Source organism: Charadrius vociferus, unplaced genomic scaffold (genome assembly GCF_000708025.1).
Source record: "Charadrius vociferus isolate BGI_N301 unplaced genomic scaffold, ASM70802v2 scaffold72, whole genome shotgun sequence".
Classification (NCBI taxonomy): Eukaryota; Metazoa; Chordata; class Aves; order Charadriiformes; family Charadriidae; genus Charadrius; species Charadrius vociferus.
In genome coordinates this window covers 8,829,370-8,856,668 of record NW_009647830.1, presented here as the reverse complement: position 1 = coordinate 8,856,668, position 27,299 = coordinate 8,829,370, and the positions used below count along the sequence as shown (strand labels likewise).

At 38.1% G+C, this 27,299-nt stretch overlaps 1 protein-coding gene across 1 annotated transcript in view; it reads left to right on the top strand.

Annotated features, from left to right (window-relative positions):
* OTOGL (otogelin-like) overlaps nt 1-27,299 on the top strand; it is a 97,316-nt gene that overhangs the window by 6,468 nt on the left and 63,549 nt on the right. The window contains 18 exon segments of the mRNA XM_009882672.1: nt 510-664; nt 3,863-3,984; nt 5,153-5,358; nt 8,114-8,241; nt 8,860-8,966; nt 11,246-11,352; nt 12,015-12,140; nt 12,850-12,958; nt 13,206-13,252; nt 14,644-14,789; nt 16,352-16,475; nt 18,129-18,306; nt 19,171-19,295; nt 21,132-21,341; nt 22,130-22,295; nt 23,401-23,475; nt 24,253-24,305; nt 24,998-25,160. Of these exon segments, the coding sequence (XP_009880974.1) occupies nt 510-664; nt 3,863-3,984; nt 5,153-5,358; nt 8,114-8,241; nt 8,860-8,966; nt 11,246-11,352; nt 12,015-12,140; nt 12,850-12,958; nt 13,206-13,252; nt 14,644-14,789; nt 16,352-16,475; nt 18,129-18,306; nt 19,171-19,295; nt 21,132-21,341; nt 22,130-22,295; nt 23,401-23,475; nt 24,253-24,305; nt 24,998-25,160 (2,347 nt within the window).

The following is a 27,299-nucleotide window of genomic DNA, read 5'->3' as shown; positions in this document are numbered from 1 at the left end:
ACACTTGGGCTGTAATGATACATAGATACCATAACAGCTACATCACTGTCTAGTGCACCAGTAACTAGCCAGCTCTTTTATAGTTAGCTGAACAATGAAAAAGTCACTGCTTTTTTTCTAACAAACAGCGACTTATTGCAAATAAAATTGCCAACTATTTCAATGCACTGGTTTCTGGAATCTGCTGTGTATAGGGATCAACAAGAATTGTCTTCCAGGACCTGCAGTAGATCTAAATCTCTTGCCTCTACTTATAATTGAAATGTCTCCACCAAAGCAAATTAAAAACTTAAGATGATCACACAAGACTAAAACTGCAGCGTAAAGATTAAAAAAAAATGTATTCACTTTATTTAAAATTGAAGAAATGAGGTTACCTTTTGTCTTTGCTGTGTATTTCCTTTCTAAGCTCTTCATTCCTTTCTGAGCTTTTACTTTTGTTAGACGCCTGTGACACCTGTCAATTTTTGATTACCGTGCTTCTTGTAAACTCAATGTGTTCTCTCCAGTACCTAACACTGGTAAGGACCGAGATGGGATTTGCAAATCATGGGGACAGTATAATTTTGAAACATTTGATGGCATCTACTACTACTTCCCGGGAAATTGCTCCTACATTTTTGCAAAAGACTGCAATACTCCAGAACCCCAGTACACTGTTTGGGTAAGTATGTGAGCATACGCTAGAAATAACACACTGAGTATTCCTGTATTACAGGACTTATTTTTCATCATAAGTAAAATAAGTAGAGAGACAATAAATGGATGAAACCATTGCATTGCTTACTTAAATATAAAACTATGCTGCTGGAAAATGTCTAAGCCTATGTGCAGTAACTCAAAACACTGATGAAATGATAATCAACAGAGTCAGTATATTAAAAATAGTATTTCTTACTCCCCCTATCCTAAAAAGGATCTCTGATCTCTCCTTTCTGGGAGCAAAAGTGGGACTTAAAGCAGGCCTTGGAAACTTCAATAAACCTTAGCTGTCAGATTGTAAAAAAAAATGGAATTGCTGAGAAAGTGCAAACAGCTATCACCTGCTTGATAGCTGGGCACCCAAGCTGGGCCCCAATTCACTGCCGTCGGCATGCTACAGGGAGCTGCCTCCCTGGTCCTCGGAAAAATCTGTCCCCTCAGAGGATTTGTGTTCTAATTTTGGATTACCTCTACGTCATGCAGAGAAGATTAACAGCTCAAAAGCCTCCATCTTGACCTATGTATGGAAGGCACTCTTTTTAGTAATTTCCTCAAATTGCTGAGTATCCATGGTTAATGATTTTGGGTTAGGGAGAGTTCAAACCTATACTCTCTTTGAAAGGAAGCCGCTCTATTTATCAGGCTGTTCGGTACTGTGGGGGAAGGATATGAGCTCATTATGTTACTTTTTACACAATGATCAGGATTTGGTGCTGATTGGGCAGGGGAGACGGGACAAGAGGAGTCCCAGTTCTAAGCCCTGGTAGTCACAGTGCTCGCAGGGTCACGGGCAGGCCTAGATGCTGATTTCTGCTCCAAGGACTGGTTTTCATTTATAAACACATGGTCTCCTCTCCTCCCAGATAATAGCATCTAGTGAAGATAAGTCTGCCATTAAAGCTACCATTTCTATTCATTCAGGTTATAGACAGATGCTGTTACAACTTCCACGATTTCATTTTAATACTTTGGATCCTGTGTGCAGCTATGATCTTTCAGGATTTTTCAGAAAATGCTGTAGCAAAGCCCAAGATTATATTAAAATCTAGAATAAATATTTCAGTGGATCCAAGTTGCTCTGGAAAGAGAGAAACTACCATTCAATTGCTGGAACAAATGTCATGTTTTGTTAAAATCTGAAAATGTTTATTCAGAAAAGTCAAAAGTAATGTTGAAGCACTGCAGTCACTACAGGCTGGGCAATGGAGAGCCAAGAACCTTGCCAAATCCTCATATTATTGTCCTTCTGGCTTTAATAATCCACCTCTCTGGAGGAGAGTAAAACACAAGGATTATTTTGATTTTCCTTATTGTGTTTCTGTCTTGGGCCAGATTTACATAGAAGCCATCTGTCAATACTAGTAACATTTATGATGTATTTAATTGTGATTTTCTTTATACAAGTTAAAACTCTAATGCTTTTCCTGGTTTATTTCACTCAAAGAAACAGTAACTGGTTTTTACTTCCTGGATTGTCAGTTTAGGAAGATAAATTTGAGTACGTGTTACCACTGCGTGTGTTTACCCAACAGGTCTTTTCAACAAAAATGATATCTTTGGTTACTTTTACAGCCTCCATTACAATGTTGGCAGAATATTTCCCAATTACTAACCTATTTAGCTTCACAGCACTGTCAAATAAACTGGTAATGCAACTCCCATCCTTCTCAGGTAATGGTGACGCACACAGTCACAGGAGTCCTATGAGCCATCTAAACTCTATATACATTTTAATTTAGGTAATGACAGGTATCTAAGATTCACAACACATTCCCCTGTCTCCTCAGTGGTGTCTAAAATCAGCTCATATGCTTTTGGAGCATTGTAGTCTAGGGCATCCCACAGGTTTGGGTGGCTCAGCCCCACTGAGATTAATGAAAGCTGTTGAAGTTTTCCTTAAGCTCTTGCAGTAGGTATGTGCTTAAAACTCACTTAGACTATGCGTGTGTAATTCAAAATGGGGTAGTAGTTAATTGATTAGAGCATATGCACAGTAAGTTGGAGACATATATCCCTATCTGCAGTCAGTTTTCAAGTCCTGAGAGCATGCCCTGGCCAGAGAAAGCTGTGTGGTCTCTGGGGACAAGGAGCTTCCTGCAGAAGTCGTGCTCTTCCATGCCAAAGACTGGGAATGCAAATTAAGTCTGACTTCAAGGGTAGTCTCCTGTTTTGCTAAACTATAAAAAGGAGGAGTGCTGGCTTATCATGCCTGTTGCAAGGTCTCAGTACGCATTTTTTATGAGATCCACTTCACTGCTATAAAACCATAGCCACGCTGAGGTAGGAGTTGCATGGCTTTCAGTTCTGGAAGCATGCATTTGAGACCTGCTTAACATCTCTCACTAGTAGTGGGCAGTCATGGAAGTGACACACTGTCAATATCTGAGACACACAGTTTTGCAAATCTCTCTCTGGCTGACTGAAACTTGTATTTCCATTGCTTTGTTCGAACTGGGGAAGCTGATATGTGATTCAAACCAATACCCTGGCTCCCTATGCTATATATGTATAATGGGGAGAGGCAGACTTCAGCAAAGCCTGCTCTTTTCCATCAGCAGGGCTGCAAAGCCAGTGCAAAATAGGTTGTAGCAGATGCACGTAAATTGGATGCCTGCAGTAATCTGGGGGAGCACTCCAAAATCTGAACAAATCCTAAGTGGTTCAGGAAAGCATGTTGTTGTTCAGCTGGTGCCAGTCTCGGCTGTCATGGAGAAAGCTAGTATTATGCTGAGGTTTTGTATTGGTTTGTAGTCCACTCTTGTAGATCAGACCTCTAGAAACAGAGCAATAAGGGTGTCTCCTCAAGGCAAATGAAAAATTCCTACTTTGGCAGTTATAAGCTAGCTGACTACGGTGTCTCTGACATTCACCTACATAAAATACCTGAGTATTTCATCCAGTATGTAGACTGCTGTCTTGCGATGCTTTGTGCTATTAAATAGTTGCTGTATTTCTCAGTAGTATTGGGTAGCATGAACTTCTGGTTTTGCATATTTTTGTAATTGTGACTTTTTTTATATTTTAAGTATTTATTTGTAAAGTTCTTTCAGTGATTGGTGCATAGAAATGTAAAATATCATATATGAGCTTATGAAAAATTGCATGAAGTTATTGAGAACAAACATGTATTCTTTTTGTGTGTATATTTTTCCCCTCTAAGGTTCATAACAGTCCTCAGTGTTATGGTTCGGTATATACTTGTCAGAGGTCCATTAGCTTATTTTTTTCAAACCAAGAAGAAATAATTATTTCAGGACATGAAGTAAGAAAAGAAGGAATCAGGTAAGTGTTCTAACTGTGGCTTTTAAAATTTTATTACAAAAAGATTGTGTGGAGTTTGGGAAATTGATGCTTTTTACACCACCCAGAGAAAATAGTTTGATATATACTTTTATTGCTCCCTCGCTGTTCTGATTGGGGCTGATAGAGTTCCAGTGTGATCTGATGTAATGGTGCTGATGTAATAACTGAGCGAGGGTAGCACACACTCCCCCCATGGACCTCGTGTCTAACTTCTCGGCTGTAACCTTATAACGATTACCCATCCCTACTTTGTATAGACAAAGTCTGCAGCAGGCAATTCTAGTTAATCCTTGGTGCATCCTGATACCATTTTGAACAAGGCAGTCATTATTTATTCTTGGTCGCTATACTTAATGTAAGACATAATCTTCTGCTAGACAAGTCTGAATTGGTTGAATCAAAGATCTTAACTCCCCTTTACCCCCTTGGGGCAAAAACTCCACAAAACATCTCTGAGGTACATCAACCCCCCAGATTTGCCAGGTTTTTTTTTAATGAGTAAAAAGGTGAGTGCAAGGCTATTATAAGTATGTTTTAGTGGTTGATAAAGTACAGTAAACTTCAAGGAGTTGTTAAGGTGTTCTCGCCATCCGCTTTGATGTGGTGCTATAGCCATTAACATCCGAGACTGATTGCTACAGTGATACCGTTCATCCTAACAGAAGCAACTTTGGAAGATTAGGATTAGATCTTTGCTGCAATATTATTCTGCAGTGGTCTTTGGCCAAAGAAGGAAGATATACAGTATTTTGGTCAATAGTATTTTCTGTACTGTAAGTTCCTCCATTTGCAGACATATAGCCCAGTGAGGACCCTGTACCCAGAAGGGCTGCTGCTGGTCATAGTGTCATATAGCTCCTCAACGTGCGTGTGCTGGACTTTAAAAATGCAGATGCATTATTCTTTAAAGCCTTTAATTGGTACAACTGATAGGCGTACACAGCAGAAAAGCATTCATTTTTGATAGGTGATACAGAGAAGTAAACAGAAGATGGTAAAACCACGATGAAGAATTGAATGCAAGTGACTGTATGCACGTGGGAAAACGGGTTTAGTGAGTTAGAAGGTGATGTTTTATCCGGTATTTTTCCAGCACTAACCTCATCTCATCTGAGATCTTTGAAGCAGGCTGTTCTGTTTATTCCAGATTAATGTTGCCTCAGACAGTTGGAAATGCTTTCCTTGAGAGACTGGCTGACTATATTCTGGTGAAGACTACCTTTGGTTTTTCTCTTGCTTGGGATGGAAACTCTGGTATTTATATTAAGCTGACAGAAGATCATAAGGGAAAACCTTGTGGCCTCTGTGGAAATTTTAATGGCAATAAATATGATGACCTGATACTGCAAAATAGTAAGTAAATAGCTTAGACATACACCCTTACCTTGTGTGAACAGCTTCCACGATCACTTTAAAGATATTACAGTAAAAAGACAGAGTCCTGTTTCAGTTATTTCAGCAGAAAATAGCGTATCTACTCTACTCTCCCTCATCATTAGATGCTAAGGGAAAAGTTCCCAGTTCAAGAAAGTATTTATATGTAATTTTAAGCCTTTTCTTGCTCAGCAAATCACTTGGGATATGTTTATTTTAGCTGATGAAAGTGCCTTCAAATAATAAATAAATAAACAAATGCTTGTGGTTTTCTCTGTGCTTAAGGATGGAGGGAGAAGGAGAGAAGAGCCAAAACATTAATATTTGGAAAAAGCACCATTTCGAGTTATTCATTTATATGAGTATCATAAAAATGCAAGTTGAAATATGTAAATTTCAAAGCTGTTGCCAAGGAGTTCCTTGTATCTCTTTGTTGGCATGGTGTATTATGGGCCTCTGACTACCTTCTAGAACGAGGAGTTGCCCAATACTGAGTCTGAGGCAGAGATTACTTGCTAAAGTGGCAGAATATTCTGTAGTCTGTGCAGGGAATACTCTACCGGGACTTTTGTTCTACTTGCAAATAATGGGAAAAAAAACCCCAAGCCCAAACCAGCTTGAGAATATGAGGAATATTTTTCTTAGTTTCTGATAAAAACAACGATAGGGCTTTCACTGTTACCATTAATTGCTGAGAAAATCTAGTCCCATAGCCCTGCAGATTCTTAAGTCACAAAGGTTATCTCACTGTGACTTTTTTCCTCTCCTCTGTTTTACCCATTTTTCCTGGTTGATAGTGGAGATTTTTGACTAAGTGAAGGAAGAGACAGTGTACTTGTCTTTGTATTGTCTTTAACAATCTGGCCAATATAAATTTCATACCTATTCTGCCATGAAAACAGTAAGTTCCCTGTTTCATGCATTAACTTCTGCACAGCAGAGTATAGTATGTTCAATAACTAGTTAAAACTGGTGATCTGTAATAATGGAGAAAAAAGGAGTTTGGAGGAGATAATGAATTCATGTGATCTCTAAAAAATAGTAATTTCAGTGTCTTTAAATGTATTATCTGTTATAAAAGACTTCAGCTCTTAGCTTTCTTAACTTCCAGAGCTATGTTTCTTCACCATCATAATTTCTTCTAGCATTTTTCTTTATCAGAAATGATAGTGTTTCTTTAGTGTGCAATCAAGAGTGCTATGAATCATTTTAACCTTGAACAAGTTGTATAACATGGTGCCTTGATTCTGTGCAAACACAAAGCATGAAGTTCTGATGTCTTCACAAGAACAGACTGCTAATTCAAATTACTTCTAAGCCACAACATTTTTCTAAGTGTTTCCAAATCTTACAAATCATCTGAGACGAAGATATATCTCCCCCAGCTAAACTACTTTCCCCAGTAGTGTAAGGGAAGTTCTTATAGCTGCCCTGCGTCTCCCAGAGTCTGAATGCTCTCTAGTTGCAATGCGCCAAGTAAATAAGTGGCTGAGAGGCATGTAATACTCCATTTCAAAGCACAGTTTAAAAACAAACTCATTTTCTGTTTCCTTATCTTCACTTTCAATGGCATCTTTGTATTACTTTAATACACAAGGCTGTATCTGCGTATAGAACTGTTTCAAGGACAGTGATTTTATTTTGAGGACTTAGAAAATATTTTCAAGCCATGTCAAAATGTAAATAAAATATTTTTAATGTTTTTGCAGAATCAGAGGTATGCCAACAGGTTTACCTCTAGATCAAACCCCAGCTTTTTATGTTTGGGAAGGGTTTTCTGCATGAAGAACTACTCTGTCAGAGAGGGAGAAATGTTTTAACTCTCCCTGGCTCTTACGTAAAATACACTGGTGGTTAGGATCATATCTTTGTTTATTTGTGGAGATCCAAGTACAAATATCTGATTGGTGTGCTTTGGGGCTTTTCACATTCCAGAGTGTCAAACTTTGTACATCTTGTGCTGGAAGAAGTTAGATTAAGTTTTGGATAGTACAGCTCTGTGAAAAAAACTGTAGCTGATTTCATTTCAATACCCTGTCTCCTAACCATGTACAGATATAGACAACCGTAGCATAGATACCAATTACTGTAAGGTTCTTCAGGGTGGAGGCAATATACCCTTTTTAACATACTTAAGAACATAGAGAAAATGTAATATTTAGTTCTGGCTGCAAAATTATGGAAATTTTGGTTCTGTTTCTTTACTGCCAGCTTTCTTGTATGTTCGTGTATCTTCCTCAGCCTGTTGCCATGACTTCCAGTCATGCATCTTCTTCATTAATTCTCCCATGCTTATGCTGTGAGGAGAGCTGGGCATGCAGTGGTCCGTTTGTTGTAGGGCTTTTCCGCAGCAAGGGAAAAGGAGGGAGATAATAGTGCTAACTGAAATGTGATGAAAGCCTTCAACTGTTTTAAAGAAATGGATTTTTTCTTAAGTATTCCTTGTCCTTATTTGTATATGTGTTATAAAATTTTCAGTGATTGTACTTAAAAAAACCCAGCAAGCACCTTGTCGTATTTTTTTTAATCTTTTCATTTAAATGTAGTATAAAATACTACCTGAAAGTAAAAAAGAAAAATAACGTTTTCCTACACCACCTGTACTTTGAACATAACTGTAATTGAGGTAATAAACACATTGAAAAACTACCCAAAATTTCCAAGCTGTCTTTTGTGTTTGTGTTGACAAGTTGGTTTTTTTCCTGAATGCTCTGCCAATGTTTTCATGCAGTAGGTGAATATACAGAAGACATTGCTGAATTTGCAAATAGCTGGGCTGTGCAAACCTCAGATGACATCGCCTGTGTACCTACTGCCTCAGATTTTCCCAGTCCTTGCTCAGCTGACACAGAACTCACTGAGGTAAATTAATCATGTTTTTATGTATATATTTTCTTAATCTTCACTGCCTAGTAATGATACAAGAATCCAGCAATATACACCACGTTGAAAAATGCCCTCAATGCATTGAATCTTTGAGAAATGCAAGATTCAGATCAGGACTGTTGCTAGCAAATATCTGAAGGTCTTCAGATACTTAGCTCAAAAGTACAAAGGTTCAGATAAGATGTGCCAAGTGGCACAGGTCTGCTGGCAGAGCTCTTCGTTGCTGCATTAAACTTGGGTTCAGTTTCCCGTCCTGGCATCTTACACCTCACCTTATTTCGGAAAATGTGAAATACGGCAGAAGTAACATGCTCAGCTCCTGCATTGACACAAAATGGTTTTTTTTTTTTGTCATTTCACACTCTTTTATCCCACCTGGTTTAGAAGCAGCATGCTATCAAGCCAGCCTAGGCAGAGAGGACAAATTTTAGGAAGAATAATAAAAGAGACATAATAATAAATTGAGACTGTGAGATTCTCAAATTTTCATGGGGACATAAAGGACCCTATATTAAGGAAACAAAGATAAAAAGAGTTATGCTTGTTCAGAAAGTATTTGCTAACTGTCATTTATTGGTTCTCCTTAATGCGCAGGACATATTCTTCAAGTGCCAAATATTCCTACAGTTTCCTTTTCTCAGCTGTCACGAAAGCATAGATCCATATTCTTATATTTCAAGCTGTATGAATGATCTTTGCAGGTAAGACTGAAGTTCTCATGTATTTATTTTTGATACGTGACACGAGTTGCTCACTCTTTCATTTGAGACCAGAACTGAGCAGCATTGAGGGAAGTTAGGAGGAATCAAGTTCAAAGCGAAAGAGATGGGGATTCTCAGTGGACAATTTAGTGTGGAAACAAAGGGCACAGAACCAGCCTGACAAGCCATAATTTGATTGATAAAGATTTACATGGATTCAAGGAAATACTAGTCAAATACATGGAAGAGAAATCTGTGGAGAATCACTAATGACAAAAAAGGAACTGTTAATCACAAAAACCTCTGAAACCTGTATCTGGAGGTCCTGAATCAGAAATACACGGAGATGTCACTTGGGGGAAATATCAATGATAGTGGAGGAGCTGGACCATTTGTATGACATAGTAGAATTGCTTTTATGAGCAACCCCTATGGTTCAAATTAGGAGAGTTTTTCAAAATTGTTTTATTTATGTAAATTCAGAGTTGTCAAAAGAAATTCAACTACAGTTGGCTTTGGACGGAGTTATACCTCCTCAGCTGCTGGCATTATATGCAGCCTGGTATTTTTCCCTTAGCTCTCCAGACTCCTGTTTAGTTCTTGACAGTCATTCAAGTTAAACTGGTGCTCCAGACTTAATTGAATAGATGACTTTGCAGCATATCACTTCCCTTTTACTAGGGTTTTTAAATTAAGAAGTAATTGTTATAAATAGTAGGATTTTTTACCAGATACTATTATGCCTTCTCAGAATATCATCAATTTAATCTAAAACATACAGAAAAGATCGCAAGATTAAACGTAAGAATCACTTAGTAGCATCCATTACAACTTGTTAGTTCATTTTTGATGAATTTTCAGTTTTCTGCTTTGCCATCAAGTCACAATGGAAGAATTTGTGTTTGTAGGCAAACCTCCAAAGTTTGCTTCCTGAAGTTTATGATCTGTACATTGATTTTTTTCTCAGGGAAGAGATGAGTTGCATCTATATGGTCACTTTGTAACTCAGGCATTTATTGTGACTTTTTCTTAGCAAAAGAAGAATAATGAAAAGCAGTTTTTCAAATGTGATATTGAATCACTGTCATGATGTTAAGGTGGATTTGATCTGTGTTGATGAGAACTGTGTGAATGTTAAAAACCTTGAAGGAAGTTTCTGTGTCTCAGAACCTCATTAATTTGGGCTTATTTTGTTTATAAAAGAGACCTCTTTTCTTGTGGCTTAGTGTCAGTTTATGAAGTTTCTTGTGGGGCCATGGTATATGCCAAGTATTCTTTCTATTAAGACCCATCTAATTGGATTAGATAAGGAGAGCTGGAGAGACTGGAGAGACTCTGATCACTGTAACAAAGAGTATACTGGTGTTTGATTTGATAACAGATGTGTTGAAAGCAGAGTACAAACATGATATAATATATTCTTAAGACCATTAGTACTGGAAGCATGATCTTGTGTGCTGAAAGACAAACTCAGCTGATCTGTCACGGTCATGCTTATAATAGAAATGTTGTGTTATGACTATTTTGTTTTGGCATCAAGTCTTCCACAGTGAGTGATGGGACTTGCTGGACTTTCACAGTAACAAAAGGTTCATGGTATCTTTCCTTATGTGACTCACATCTGAATAAAATTTGAGCTTACCTAAACACTGATGAATGTTTCTTTACATGATCCTGGCAAAACCACACTATACAGCTTCTTCTGTACAGACTATAGCAGAGATGATGTCTTTGCCCAAGGTCACACTGTAAATCCCTAAGCCTGTCCACAGTATTCAGTAGATAATGCTTCTGGCATCGACCACTTCAGCACAACCAGAACCAACAGGGTTCTCACCTAAGTTCAAGGACTGACAGGCAATTGGAAACTTGAACTTGTCACTTGGTCCAGAATGCCTTTTATTAGTGTAGGTCAGAGTTTCCACGTTGTGCAGGAGGGAGAGGGCCTGAGACATGGATCTTGAGACCATTGAGTTGCCCATTGTCTTCAAGACAAGGTCATGTTTCTCTTTCATCATAAGCAGCTTTTATCTTTTTTGTAATAAATTAGTAGTTTTGTTGCTTGTGGTAATATTAAAACGAATAACTTTTTGTAATATCAAATGATAAAAACACAACAGTGTATTCAGTATAGCTCACTCCTTTTCATAGCATTTTCACTGTGCACCATTATGACTGAGTCATGTCAGCTATGTGTGAAGTATCCTGTGGAGTCTCATGGCAGAGATTTGTAGATGGGATCTGAGTTCCTTGATTACTGCCTTGTTTTATCATTTCAGAGTGGATGATGACGAAACGTACTGCAGGGCGGTGACAGAGTATGCTAGAGCATGCTCTCACGCTGGGTCCCCGGTGCGGGACTGGAGGGATGACTTTCCTGCCTGTAGTAAGACTATTTAATAAAGCATACTATGTGACCTTTGAAACACCCCATGTATCCATTTAAAATAATTCCATCTTGACAACTTTTGTCACTGTAGCACTCAAACCTGATACTGAAGTAGATCAGCCAGCTTCACTACTTCTGGTGATCAATGAAGTCAATGACTTGCTAGAGGAATATTTTAATTCCATTGTGATCTGATCTAGATCCATACAAAATTAATGTTTCCACAGATTGCTTGAAACAAAGAACAAATATCTGTGGAGATCTGTTGTTCCCCCTCTTCACACATGACCTTTCAGCCTCTACTAGTGCTATAACAGAATTAATACAGTTAATTGAGCTCCTATCACCACCCCCCATCAATTTCAGTTCAGTCTCATGCACAAGACTGATCTAGCTGAGATATAAGCACGTTTCCCTGTCACAGAAACTATAACTTCTTTTGGAGGGGTGATGTAAGAATTCGTTAAAGACAGACTTAAATACTGGTGAGAGATTCATCACAGTTCATAAGTTAAAACCTCTCTAAACAATCCATTGTTCCTAATCTGAATAATTACCTATACCAGAAACACTGCACAACTGTTCATTTGAGAGAGAGATGTTCTCCAGTATGGAAAGAGAATTTGCATTAAGTTCAATGTACCATGTATTTTTTCTAGCTGAGAAGTGTGAAGACAGCTTTGTACACCGTGACTGTATCAGTTGCTGTCCACCAACCTGCACATTTGAAAAAGATTGTCTCGGCAGCAACCTACACTGCTTAGATGGCTGTTACTGTCCAGATGGTAAGTACTGTCAATTTAATGTGGAAAAATATGTGTGAAGCTAATATCCATCATAATAAAGTTGTCTAAATAGACTGTTCCTAAAGTTAAAGCCAGAAAATATAAATATTGTAAATTCTGCTCTAGTTGTTGTTATTCTCACTGTGATTTTTCCTTTTATTGTTCTCTAAATTTTTCTCTAGAATACAAAGGCGGCTCAGAATGAAATACCAGTTAAAACCTGGAGCCATAACTAATACTTGCTACAATAAGATACTGCATAGATTTCATTCACTTTAGTTGAATTATTCCAAAATCTATTATTTTGTTTAAAGAGAATGTGTCTTACGCTCTGTACAAGAAAACAAACTTCCTGAAACCTGTACTTAATAAAGATTAGGGATCAGACTATAAACAGTCCTGTTCTAGAAGGAATAAAGATTATGTGATCTCAGAATCTTTTCATTTTGTAAGTCTGTACACTTTTACATGCTAAAGGCAGGTATTTTTCACAAAGCAACTATTCAGAGTGACAACTGCTTTGAGAGAGATTCACTGTTCATTGCTGAGCACTCTGCACTCTCTGTGTGACTATTTTTGCTGGTCCCTGGTTGAGACTGATGAGATCACCTTCTGGCAGATTTGAATGTTTGAGTCAGATGGGGGAAAAGCAGTGATCGGCGTTTGTTAAGTTGTTTTTTATCTCATTTATTAACTTCCCTCCCAATAGGTCTCATTATGGAAAATGGAACTTGTATCTCTGTGTCGAATTGTCCTTGTATTTATCATGGATCTGCCTTCCCTGTAGGCTCAAAAATTGAACAAGAATGTAGCAAATGGTATGTCAAAGCCCTTCATCCGTGTTTCCTCTCACTGTGACTGCTGCCCATAGTTGGTTTAACATCATAATCACACTTATGTTTAAAGAATGGTTAGAATCTATGTTTTATAGTCATGCGTATCAGTAAAATATGCAGGCTATTCTATGGAGAGGGTGAATTCAAGACATATTAACTAGCTCAAAGTTGCTCTTTTTGCTAAAGATCAGAACACTGAATTTCTGTGCTTTGTGATTTTTCTTTTTAGTATTTGTATTGGTGGCATTTGGAACTGCACTGATCATGATTGCCCAGGTATCTGTACTTCATTATTCTTTTCTCTTCTCAATGAATATAAGACATAACCTTTTCAGAAGACAACACAACTAAATATGATCCAAGGGCTTGGGATGCTAATTTAAGAAGCAAGATTAAGCAGATGGATGTTGAAAGTAGCAGTGGGCCAGCTGGGGTGAAGCTGTTAACTGCCTGACCTTGTGCATCTTACGTTTTTCCATTTGCTTCCCCAACTCAGTGCCTTACATCCACCTCTTGTTTTCTATCTCCCATTTACTCTCTGTGTTCTTTGGGGCAGGAGGCTTATTTTTACTGCCTGTGCAGTACCTGGGCCAGGTATAAGGATCTGCTCAATTCTAGGTGCAACTGTAAGCAAATGATAAGAAAAACATTGTTTTGATGCTCAGTGTGCTGTATTTTCTCCCTTGTAACAGTAGTTCACGTTTGGATAAAGATCCTTATCTTTAAAGATTTCATGTCTCTGTAATGAGTTACCCAGAGGACATGCAATAGTTGTGTAGTGAAACTCTTGACAGTTCTGTATCTTGGACAAGATTATACTACAAAACTTGTGAAAGAGAGAATTTTTTACAAATTAAGGAGCCTCTTCTGAACGAGGTAATAAACAAGGTGTAACAGTCACTAAGCAAGGCTTGACAGGGTGGATCTGTAGTGTAAAACAGTTGACACTGAGAACCACTCCGTATGTCTTGTGTGTGTTGTGTATGCATGGCAGGGCTTAATTATGACTACTCTAGTCTGGTCCTGGGGACTAAATGCCTGTTAGTAGCAGGAGCTACTCCCACAGAGCGCCTCCTGCAGTAGTTGCAGCCAAAATGAATCTAGTTCATATGCTCTGACACTGCCGCGTTGTGTGAATGAAAGTGCGGTAAATGGGGATGCGCTGGAGACTTGCTTCAACAGTGCGCTCCTGATCTGAACAGAAAAATGAATATAGACGCACCCTGAGAACAGACACCTGCAGCCTCTTCATACCTGTGGTAACAAGCAGTGCCATAGTACCTAGAAGGAAGGAGAAAGAAGCTTGTGCTTTTTCACACTCAGTCATGACAAAAGATGATGAGGAATATTCCAGGAAACTGCGGATAATAATAAGAGAAGGCTCTTGTGTATTTCAGAAAACTCATGACTCAAAGGCATCTCGTCTTGTTAGAACTAAAAGATGCTGCACAGTGCTGTGTGCTACACAAGGTGGTATCTGATGGCAATGGGTGTATATAACATATTTTACTTCCAAATGCCATAATAGCTAGGTAGGTTAAAGTTAGCCTGGATTATGTGCCTAGAAATAGGGAGAAAGTTTCTTATTTATCTCTCTTCCATCATTTACATAATAATTATACATTCTTATGCAAGTGAACATTCTTTTTTATTCTTTTTCTCTCAAGCCGAGTGCTCAGTCACAGGCAGCTCTCATTTCACAACATTTGATGGACGTCATTTTACTTTTCTTGGGATTTGCCAGTACATTTTGGTAAAAGGCACTGGGAAAAACAAATTCACAATCACTTTACAGAAAGCACCTTGTGGACAAGTAAGTCACATTTTCATTGAACATTCACAACAAACGTGTACATCCATATTTCAGGCAATCTTTTATAGGTTTTATTGTAAACCACTGGCTTATGTTTAACAGAAAAATATCATAAATTGAAACCATTTTACAGGTTTTTTTGTAAGTTGTTGTATTGCTACATGTTGTATTGCCCTTTGTAAAATCAATTGCATCTTTAGAGGGATAAAGTCTGAAGAGTTATTCATTTATGCACTTTAAATAAGTATATACATCTTTGGTTATGGTACAAACAGGTGTCTCAGGCTTTAGAAAAGCTGTTGCTGGCAGCACTGAACAGGTTTAATACACTGCTAGTTAGGCAAGAGATTTTTTTTTTGGAAGCTTTAAATTTTTATTTGTTACGTTATGGCATATTTCATTTGTTGGAACAATGCCTTTTAGAACACTATTGAAGAGAATAGCCAACACACGTATTGTTTGAAAGCATTTTGTCAGGTATCCAACAACAGGCTTTACAAATAGAGGTGCTTATAAAAAGTACTTATCTGTGAGACTGGATGTAATGACGTTATTAGTCACCTAGGCTCTCAGGAGGGGGGTTTCTCAGACTGTGACTCACAGCCACCCATGTGCTGAGGGCTGGCATGCCTCAAGTCATGGGCAGGGAGTAATGCATTGAAGCTGCCCTACTGTATGAGTGTCTTTCATGTCCCTTCAAGACTGAGATTATGAGCTGGTGCCTCTGCTTTTTGTAGGCACGTCCTTCTGCATAGGTGTTGAGATTTTTGTTTCTGCATTTCAGGTGGCCTCAAGCATGAAGCGATTGGTTAGGTAGCCACTGAGAGACAAGGATGCTACTGCAAATGACCCTTAGCACAACTCTAGGCACCTCGGAAAATTCCTGGGTGAAATTACAGGGGCTTCGGGGACCATAAGATGCTTGGTTTAAGCTGGTTATGTGTCACCTTTTGTCCTGTACTTAAGTTCATAAATTCTGCCTGGATAGCACTTTAAAATGATGGGTGTGATCTAGTTTATAAGTCACCATTTTTTGATAGTCAGATATTTATAAAATATTTTAGTGTAATTCTGGGGAAATTGTATCCTTTCACTGCAGAGATCAAGACTAGGTTTCAAGATGGAAGAGAAGCACCTTCATGTGTGCAATAGTATTTTTTTTCCTCCTGCTCGCTGCATTTGGTCTCTGGTTGCAGCAGCTCCACAGAGACTGGGTGAGACCCAGCAACGAGGGGTAGCCAGAGTGGCCATGAAAGTATGGCCTTTTGAACTCAGTATCAGTACTTGGGGACCTCTGTCCACTTACCACTAGACTGCCATAATAGCTAAAATGCATTCTCCTTGCTCTTATATTCATGTGCAATGTTTTATTATGTTCTACATACAATTTTGGGTGCTCTATTTCATACTTGGAGTGATAGCTTACAACTGATTTACTTGCTGACAGTTCTGATATTTCCTTTCTATACAACTGTTTTCTCCCCCTGTTTGTTTGTTTGTGCTTTCTATCGTAATATTAATGTCTTTGCCTGTTTCTGATGGTGAAACTTGTTTCTACTTAGAACTTTGACCACGCCTGCATTGAGTCTATAACACTAGTTCTTGAAGACGATGTGAGCAAACAAGTAACTCTCACAAGATATGGTCAAGTCCAAACTGGCCCTAACCAAGTTTTTAACCTTAATGGTAAGAAATGCATGGAGTAGAAGTTTGCTAGGGTTCAAATTCTTTCTTTTATATGCTCCAAAGCTTTTTAATAATGTGTGTCTGTGAAGAAGGAACTTCTTCAAACATAACTTATGAAATATACAATCACTTACTTCTTGTAACCTTAGCAATGGCTCTAGAAATGTACTTTTTCAGCCTGTGAAAGGGCCCTTCATTATGCCCTCGTTTCTTTGCATTTCTTATCTTGCAGAGTACCTAGAAATTCCACTCATTTTGTTTGTGTTTAGGGGGAGGAGGTAAGAAAAAGAAGGGAGGTGAAGAGAGGGTGGAAATGCTGAAATTAAGGTCTAGCTTGATTAAAGCTTTTTGAAATAAATGGCATGTAATAAAAACCACGTGCTTTACAGGATCTAAGTTGCTTTCAGCGCTGACTTACATTGTGATTTCAGGCAGATTACTTCACCTTTTTTGAAAGGATAGTAAGATAAATCAACCTGAAATAGATGGTATAAAATTAAGCACTGTAGGTGGAAATTATATTGCTAAATTTTGTATTTAATGGTGATTAGTAGTAAATTCTTATTGGATTTTTAGTCTCTTTCAGTAAAAGCAAAGTGGTAGTTCCCCTTCCCTTTCCCAGTCTCTGGCAAAAGAGAGCTTAGGGAGTTCTGTGCTGGTGGTTGCAGCTATGCTTTTTCTTCACTGAATTTGTCCAGTCATAGTTCTGCTTTGGGCATTTGCAGCTTCCTATGGCAATAAGTTTCATATCTCAGTTATACTTTCAGTCATGTTGAAAGTTCTGCTTCATAATTTGATCGATAATTCCATTTTATGTCTTTTGAATCAGTCCCTATTCACTTTCTTGTCTCCTTGCATAGTCTGCATCAAATATATGACAAATATTTTGATGTCACATTCTTGATAATTAGGTGTCATCTATTAAGCCTTTTCAGCTAAGAACATCTTTAAGCTGACATAAGCATTTTATCTGCCTCTTGTCAGTTTATGCAGCTAAGTGTGTGCGTATGCATGCGTAGAGGCTGCTTGTGAAGGTAGATATGCTTTAAGCCTGCAGCTGCAAGTAGCCCAACAATGTGTAGCAAAAGAGTGCTGTGACTGTGAAATTTCCATTTCCTTGCATAATGGATTTGCTGGGAAGGAAAGCTGGGAATTTGATAGGGCCTTAGTTCACATACAATCTAAGGAAAGAACTACACTGATGTCATATTAATACTAGTTAGAGGGAAACTTCAATCTGAGGACTGCAATACATTTTACAGACATCTGTTAATTAATCTTATAATATCCCTGGGGGCTAAGAAACAAGTGGTTTCTTGTCTTGTCTTCTCATTGCCAGAGGCATGCTGTTGCATTGCTTTCTTCTCAAAAAAATGAAATATGAGAGGGGTTTCTGGATAACTCACAGGTACAGAAAGGTGAGAGATTTTTTACTGTTGACAGTAGTTGCAATTGATTTGTGTTGCTAATGAAAAAGATTTGTAGTCTCATAAGTTCACATGGACAATGGGTGAGGTTGTTGGCTGCAGGTGAGGTTGTGCATAGTTTCTCATTTTATTTCTGAGTTTTCAAAATCTATTTTCTTTAAGGCATATATCGATACAACCTGAAAGTTGCATTTCAGTGACTTTGTTTTTCTTTTGCTATATGCAGGGGCTATTGAAATTCAGAATATATCTTCTTTGTTTGTTCAACTGAAAACTAGTTTTGGTTTGAAGATACTGTTTGGTAAAGACGGAGAGAGAATCTATGTTCAAGTTGATGTCAGCTGGAAGAGAAGAACATTGGGACTATGTGGAACATACAATGGGAATTTAAGAGATGATTTTCTGTAAGTTGTACATTGTACATTTAGACTGTTTAACAACATGAAAAGTTTTGTTTAATGAAATAATCTGATTAATTTCATTAAACTCCTACTTTATTAAACTAATCAATACAAAATCTCTTAATTAAATGTTAGTTTTAAAAATATGAAACATAACTGTAGCTAAGTCATTCTAGAAAATTACTATATTATTTATAGAAGTTATTGGTTGGTGATATTGCTTGAATACACTTTTTTCCCTCCCTGCTGCTCCCTTACCATCAGAACAAAGACATGAACACTGACAAAAAGAGCAGATGATAATACTAGTAGCATCCTCACCTGATTAACAATTACTACTGTTTGATTTTTTTTCCACATCATGTTTAAATGGAAAAAAAAGAATTAATTCTGAACCACAGGAACAGTTTAATTAGAAGAGCACACTTTCCTTTTTATTTGACTTTATTTCCTCCAAGCTATAATATTGCAAAACTTTTCTAGCAATAATAAATGCTTTTGAAATACTTGGTGAAAAACAGTATCAAAATGCAAACAATGCAGCTCTAGAATACTGAAATTAAATAACAGGTCAAATTTTTGATATTTCACTGAACGTATATACTGAAAAAAAGGCCAAATTCTGCTGTCATTAATGTCTCCTCCCACTGATTTCAGAGTACTTGAATTAATCACAAGTGAGGACAGACTTTGAAAGTAAGAATATTTTTGCATAAGTAAAATATTGAGGAAAAAGCTTCAAATACCCTCTCTTCTTTTATACCTCACAGGTGGAAATTCTTTTGACACATTGAATGTTCAAAGTGACTATGCACCTAAGCCTTTTTGACGTTCTCGCATCTTCACCCATGTAGTCCATAAAGTCAGCAGGACGCTTGCAGTATTGTAAGGGACCCCACAGCTTCATGCCAATGCATGGAAGGTTTCCTCAGCTTGTTCTGTGCCTATCAATATTCCTGTGGTTGATCCCTGCAACGTTAATCAGCAAAATGGTATGTTTTCATGTAGGAGTCTGAAATTAGCTGTATCTTATCATTATGGGACACTTTTGTTTTCTCTGTGAATGAGTTGCGCTGTTACTTCCTATTCATTAATGAATATATATGTGTATTTTAACTTCAGTTTTAGATACACACTCATTCTTTCCTTTTTCTTTTTTTTTGGCAAAAAGCATTCCTTCCATGCATTTAGCATGTAACATGAAGTAAGCCCTTCGTAAATACAAGCATAAATGCAATACATTTAATGCTGGGTGTACTGGCCATGAGTCCTAAATTCTTCTGTATAATAAACATGCAAAGTGCTAGGCTACACCGTCTGTAGTCCTGTAAATTGTTCCAGTTAAAAGGAATGATGTGATGCACGTTTGTAGATTGACAAAGAAAGTACAGGAGACAGTGTCTTGCCGAGACAGTGTTCAGATCAAAAGTCGTGTCTCCAGCTTCTCTATGTTTGTCTAAGTTGCAATAAAAAGTTTTCTTATCCTCCATCTATGCTCTCTGACACAGAATGATGCAAACAATCAGATCTGTGGATTTGTTCAAATTCCTGAGTAAAGATTTGGTTTTGGCTGGTTGACGTGCATATGTTTTGCGCTGAACTTTCACTGTCTCCTTTCCACGTTGCTGTTCTTTTCAATTAATGAAGACAATGAGCAGAAAGTACTTGCCAATTCTGACAGAATTTAGTCTAATGTTTTTAATGTTTCAGACATAAGGCCTGACTAGGGATGTGGGATTTGGCCATATTTAGAGCCTGTGGGAGCAAGCCCAAAATAACCATAAACCTTTAAGAATCTGGGACATTCTAAGACTTTTTATGCCTCCAGCATCGGCTGTCTTCTAAAGCAGTACCTCTCAGCCAAATTAGCTCTCTCCAAGACACTTCCTGCCTCACCTTCAGTTCTGTGCTTCCTCAGTAAAGGTGGAGTTTGACATAAATGTAAGCTGCTTAGAGCATGAGGGTGGACTACATGACCTTCTGATGTCCCTTCCAGCCTGAATTTTCCTGTGATCCTGTAATCATCACTGGAAAAAGCAGTCCCTGAGTAAGTGGTCCTGCCCCATGCTACCACCTGTGCTGAGCCAGCACAAGCGTCTTTCCAGGCCTGTGATGATCTTAATCTGATGAAACTGAAAAAGAAATGATAGGTTGTTTGTTTACTTATTTTGTCAGGTTACTTTTCAACCAAGTCAAGTTCAGTCCTTGAATCTAATTTACTGAGAGACTCCAGAAATTCTTGTTTCAGTGTGTGTATGTGGGAGTGAACAGGGAGGATGAAGGGTAGGGACACACCTTTAGCAGCAAAATTGGCTTAAATATGATCCACACTATGGTGTTCCTGAGATATTCCACCACTTCTGGTGGCAGTATGCTTCAGTGGTGGGAGGAGAGTCTGTTGGCACTGGAAGGGATATGGCCAATATGGGACTTGTATGCCCCTGAGTTCCAGCTTCCTGAGTCCACAAGCCAGGAAGTATATGGCCATTGCTAATTTCAAAGGTAAATGAAACATCAAGTAGGAAAAAACATGTTCCAAGATTTGGAGGGCTCTTCTAACTCTTTTGAAATATATTATTTTGCCATTTAAGTTTCCTGCACTACTAGAGGAAGGCATAACTGTTTTCATATAGTTACTTTTCTCTTATGTGGAGTTTATTGTTGAGGGAGTTGCTTACAATATCAGTTTTAAACTATAGAACTTTGCAGAAAGACATTGTATACAAGTCTTTGTTGCGCAACTGGCTATGTTTGGTTTTAATATTCTGCGCTATCCATTTGGCTCATATTAAAATGGATCTGGCTAAAACAATGTCACCTTCGCTTAGCTGGGTATGCATCTCACTGTGATATCATCAATCAAGACGTTTTTGCTCCCTGCCATGCCTACATCAGCCCAGGATTATACTACCAGCTATGCCGCTTCGACGCGTGCAAATGTGGAAGCAGCTGCTTGTGTAATGCTCTGGCACACTATGCTTATGTCTGTGGCAAACATGGGATCATCGTTGACTTCAGATCTCATATTTCTTACTGTGGTGAGTAACGTTTGCAGAATGGAGTATCTTTTAGAAATGTGTAAAATTCTACAAATATCATTCGCTCCACAAAATACAGGCATTGACCTCTTTTGCTGGAAACTAGAATTGTACCGTGGGCTAATGACATACTCAGAGGAGAATGCTATAGGCTTTATGTTAGGTATCTGAGTTGGGGACCCTGCACTGCCTCACAGGGTGTGCCTGTCCCATTCTGTTGGCAACAGAGAGAATTTAAATTTCTGACTTTGAGCTCCTAAGTCATATGGAAGCTCCTATTAGGCTAAAGTAGTCAGGGAGAGGCAGAAACCGGGCTGCTCCCTAAGCGAAGGCAAGCCAGGGTGTTAGGGGCTCCCCAGGGGGAACAGGGCAGGGCAGGCAGTGATTTGCCAAGTAGGTTACAGCAATGATTTAAAATAAGGCATTTCTAAACCATAGAGTAATGCCTCAACCTTAACTGGACCATCCTTCCACTTGGAAGGCTGAGTTATTAGATAGACACACCCACCACCACCATGCCTCCCCTACTTAACATATGCCTGCTGCTTACAAAATAGACAATTCTAGCCAAGGAATTGTCTAACATAAACCCACCTAAATCTAATAATTTCTAACTTAAGAAATCAGTAAAAAAAAGCATATTTTTCTCATGCATTTTAACTCACCCTAGTGCAGCAAGAGATCATTTTGCTTTGCTGTTTTGCACTCCCATGATATACTGCTTTGTTCTGTTTTTCACATTTTAAGAGTATGTTGTTCTCCCTTCTCTCTCCCTCTCTCTCCTCCAGCTGTGATGTGTCACAGTGGTATGCTTTATCATCAGTGCTCTTCTTTTTGTAAACACTCCTGTGCTTCACTTTCTATGGCAAATATCTGTGGCGATGACTGTGCAGAAGGATGTAATTGTCCTGATGGGAAATATTTTGAGGAGTCGGTCAACTTTTGTGTATCAATGTAAGTCATAAGAAAATAGAATATATGCATGACACATTTTCCTCTTTCCAGCAAGACTTAAAGTAAGTTTTGCTGCTGTTTCCCTCAAGATGTAGACTGCCTAAACAGGATAACAGGTTTCATATTCTTTCGTACTAATCAATAGTGGGCCCTCATCTGCTTCTGTGTGTACACCCATCTTCTGCACTTCAGAGAAGATATGTAACACTGCTTTAGAGAAGGGTAATGAAACATTTTTAATTCATGGGAAAACATGTTCACATTAAAACCTTGTTTTTAACACTCAAGAAAAAATGAGAAGGAATGTACGTAGTAGCAATCTGTTGAGTCATGGATAGTATGGAGACAGTGGCCATGAGTGCCTTTACTCTGTCTCATAATACAAAAGCCTTCAGTTAAATGGAAGGAAACGGTCAATGAAAGGAAATAGATTTTGTACATTGTGTACCAAAATTTTACAGCTTACCACCATGGGGAGTTACTGAGTTCAGGTACAGAATTAAAAACTGGAATGAATATTTTCATAAATTTCAAGATTATACAGTTATTGCTGTTCATTGCGACATATATTGTTGAAAGATGACTGAAGTTCATACCATAGGGATAAAGACTGTTTCAAACAATTAAAGAGTGTGAGGTAACTTGGTATTCCCGTATTTTTGCATGGTTTCTAGGGAATTCTGTTGCTACTTCTGTCTCATCTGGCCGTTATCACAGACAGAGTTAATAGATTTTGCTATGATAATTCCTCTGTCCCATGATTTTGACAGTACTTTGACTAGGAACTACATGTTGCCATACTCTTCCCATAACTGGGAACAAAAGTTACTTTCTATAAGACTAATGCACAGAAACAGCACATAATATGGAGACTGAAGAAAATCCTGGCTTTGTCAAAGACAGTGGGAGTTTTGCCATTGACTTCAATACAGCCAGAGTGTCATTTTTTAATTTTTGCCTTTAGAAGTATACTGTAAATATAAATAAAAAGATTGATTTAATGAATTTTAAGGCCTGCTTCTCATAATAGCTTGATAAATGGGTTGCCCTTAAATCCCATTTCATTTTGCTTTTTTATCTACATGCACAAATATTCTTTTAACAGATCTGCCTGTCACTGTCATTACAAAGGCAAAGCCCTCCAGCCTGGAGAAATCCTCCCTACACCAACAGGCTCCTGGTAGGTTTGAACGCCAAGAGTTTTATCTTTCACGTGTCACAGTTTGGATGCCACTTAAGAGCCCTGAGAATGAAGGTCTATTGTATCAAGATTTTATTTTTGTTACATGCTTAGTAAAAGGGAGATTAATATAAATTGTATTATCTACCTGCTTGTTTTAACACCAGGATACCCAGAAAATTCTGTAGGCCAGGGACTAAAGAGTATATAAAAACATGGACATGGAGGCTCTAGTCCTGTTCTTAGACCTGGAGGCATGAGATAGCAGTGTGATGCTGGTTTCCAAAGAATAAACAATGGGATTCTATTTTGGAAAGTCTGTCAAACAGAGGCGTGCAGGGAGCTATATTTGTGTCATTTTGTATTGTTAATTCATGATGGAATCCTGACCTCACTGATACAAATGGGGAAACCTCCCAGGTTTCCTGGTCGAACTTGTTCATTTTACAAGAAATGGTTTCAACACGCTGATTTAAAATCATGTCTGTGACTTGAATGTCAAGGTTGGCTCTTGATAAGTTCTTATATATTATAGTTGTTATAACTGAAGCTTGGTAATTATGTAGCTGAAGAGGTGAGAGCAGGGGCTTCATTTTTTTGCCATTGCTACACCTCTCCAATGCTCTGGTTTTTTTCACTTTTTTTTTTTTTTGAGGGAGAGGTTAAGTTTTTAAGGAAGATGTTAAGAGATTGGGTTAAGTTGTATTACCTTCTTTAACATGGTGGCTACAAAACATTTGACCCTTGAATAAAGATGGGTTTGCTTTTCTTTTCCAGTCAATGTTTGAATGGAACAGTGAAATGTATTGAAGCCACTACAGAAAATACAGGTGATTTACAGTCTCATCTCATATTACAGTTGCACAGAGAAAGTTTTTGACATTGAATAGTCATTTGGTTTTCTCCTCATATGTTTTTTCATTATGAGATACTGAACTGCATGGCATATCTAAAATAGGAGGTTAGGAACACAAGTTGCCGTGTTTTTTTCTTTTTCCTTTTTCTATAGCACAAATTGTATGACTAAGTCTTTTGGGAAATAAAAAATTCCTAAATACATGTGAGGTGTAGGTCAATATGTTCTCTTGTGAATACCTAAAATTAGGCTTACTATCCATGTTTAGGAAACCTTAGGAAGCCTTGATTTCTAGAAAGTAAATTTTTAATGAATTTCTCATAGATTCAGAAGGGATTTCAGTAGATTGAAAATTATGCCACTTCTAAGGATTCTGTCTACCTATGGCATAATGACTTAATTTTTAAGAATGGCTGTGTATCAGATCCAGGGTGCATAGATCCAGGTGCTTTTGGGTTGGTTTTTTTTTAACATTAAAACATATACAAATTTTCCATCTCTGTAGTACCAATGAAGTTATAGACTTTTATTCAGCTTATATTCTTTTGTGTACTACAATGTATGCTAACTGTACATTAAGATAAATAGTTTGTAATGAAAACAAATAGAAAACCTTCAGTGTAAAAGAGCAGTTGATCTCATTTAACCTGCATTTTGCATTTGAAGTTCACATGTGCCCTGAAGGAAAAATCTACTATGACTGCAGATCGCCTGTACCTGGATTGCCAGCAGCAGGTGTGAATTGTGGGATCTCCTGTGCAAACCTTGCCATGAACTTCTCCTGTGTCCCCTCACCACCCTGTGCAAGTGGCTGCATTTGCCCCCCTGGGTAAGCTTTGGCAGAACAACCTGAAGCACAAGCTATAGACGTATTTTTCATAGTTTAAATCTGCACTTATTTTTCTTTTTAAATTCCAGTGGTATCACGCCTCTAATTTTGAAACTATTGTTCTGTAGATTTTTGCAGATATACAGTCACAGTTAAAAAGCCAACTCTTTCTTTCATCTCTGAGAGTCCTTTTCTCTTTCCTGCTGCTGTGAGGCTCCATGCTTTAATGCTTCAATGCTTCCTCAGTTGGAATACCCCAGTTTCTCCATCCTGAGACCATAATCACAGTATCCCATGAGATATCCCAGCTTGCTACCAGTCTGATTGACTGGTATTTGGGTCTCTCTGGACAGGAGATGACTGCCACCACTTGCACAGTATAGTTTATTTGAGTGTAGAAGCAAACGTGACAAAAAATTATAATGTAAACCCTCTGTGTTCCTGCTTACTGCCCAAGTAACAGTCTCACCTAGACTTCTACTCAGGCTTACAGTATTGATGCCCAACGTGGGGCAGGGAGGTGGGATGTGCAGGCTGGATCCTGCCCTCGTCCCCTTCTTTCTCTCTGCCCTTCTGAACTCCGCCAAAGTTTTTGTTCTCTCAGCTCATGTATTTGGATTTGGTGCCCAGAAACAGTCTGCTGAGCTTTGCAGGGGTCAAATCAAAGTACAAAAGCTAAAAGAATTTGTTGTGAAGTTTCTGTGAGGATCAGCTACCAACTCCCTCCATCTGTTTTCATTCCCTCCTCTGATACCTGCTGTGTGCTCTTTCAGATTTGAAAAGTCAAATACGCTGTGCAAATTGCTGCAATTTGACCTCAGGTGGAGTGCTCCCTGTTTTTTTTCTCAACAATTGATTTTATTTCACTGTATGTGTAGCCAATGGTCGCCCTGACAATATATCGGTTGTGCACAGGTCAGAGTGTAATAAGACTGCCAGAATCCCCTTTCCAGCAACTTGTGATGTTCATAGATGACTACGCAGTGGTGAAGGACAGATTTCAGGCATAACTATTTCAGATTTCACTAGTTGTTCTTGCTTGGTATTCTCTAGTCCTCTACAACTTCTGCCTCAACTAAGGAGTTAGCTTTCAAGACCATTAGTGTTATAGAAATAAACAAATATTTTTAACACAAAAATGCATGAATCTGTACAAGACATCATATAAAAAGTAGCAAATTTTTACTGAAACGTCACCATGATATTTGCATGAACTGAAACTATCAGCATTGTCATGAAAGTTCATGTGAAAATTTGAAATAATTAAAATATAAGTTAAAAAACAGAGCTAAGGCCCTACTCACATTCAAGTAGTATTATACCATTTCAAATTGAGTAAGTGGATTCTTTTATCAATTATAAACTATAAAAGGGGTACAGATAAGCCAAACCCCAAGTTTCTCTCACATAGTGGAGTAAAACTGTGATGATACTCATTAATTATTTTGTTAAGTAAGAGAATAAACATCCATTTTGCCATTAGATGGAGAAAGGTCTAACATGTAGTGCGGTTAGTACCATCAGCAGTGTTAAATTGTATTTCTGGAGCCAGTATACTTTTCAAGCTTATGGCTTCAAGAAGTGAGTATGGCTTTGAGCTAGCAAGGGGCAGCAGGGTTACCTTAAAAATTGAGTTCAGAAGTTCTTTTCTTATACAAGAGAATGCTAAGCACATACCAATGACTCAGTGACCTAACATTTTAGGGGGGAATCCTGAATTCTCCTGGAGACTGGTACTATATTCTAGCATCCTGGGTATTTATTGTGCTCACAAATAAAACAGTTTGTGCTTGGTATTGAAGCCCTTTCCTTTGGAAACCCATGACAGGATGGACAGGTATGCAAAAAGTGGTCCTCTTAAAGTAAAAATGTTTTACATTTTCTATTGTTAAAATTCTTGCACAACAATTTGTAGTTCTTTTAGTCAATAGTTGAAGAGGTGACAAAGAATAAGAAACACTGAAAGTCTCCAGTATGATACAAAATTTAAATAGAATAGCTCAAAATGTCACGAGGAAATTAGCTGAGAATGACAGCAAATTCACCACCCAAAGATACACTGAAAGTCACCCTAACACTGAGCTGGAGATACAAGAGGTTAAGCTGAATTACAGAAGTACAGAAGAGTTGTATCGGAAG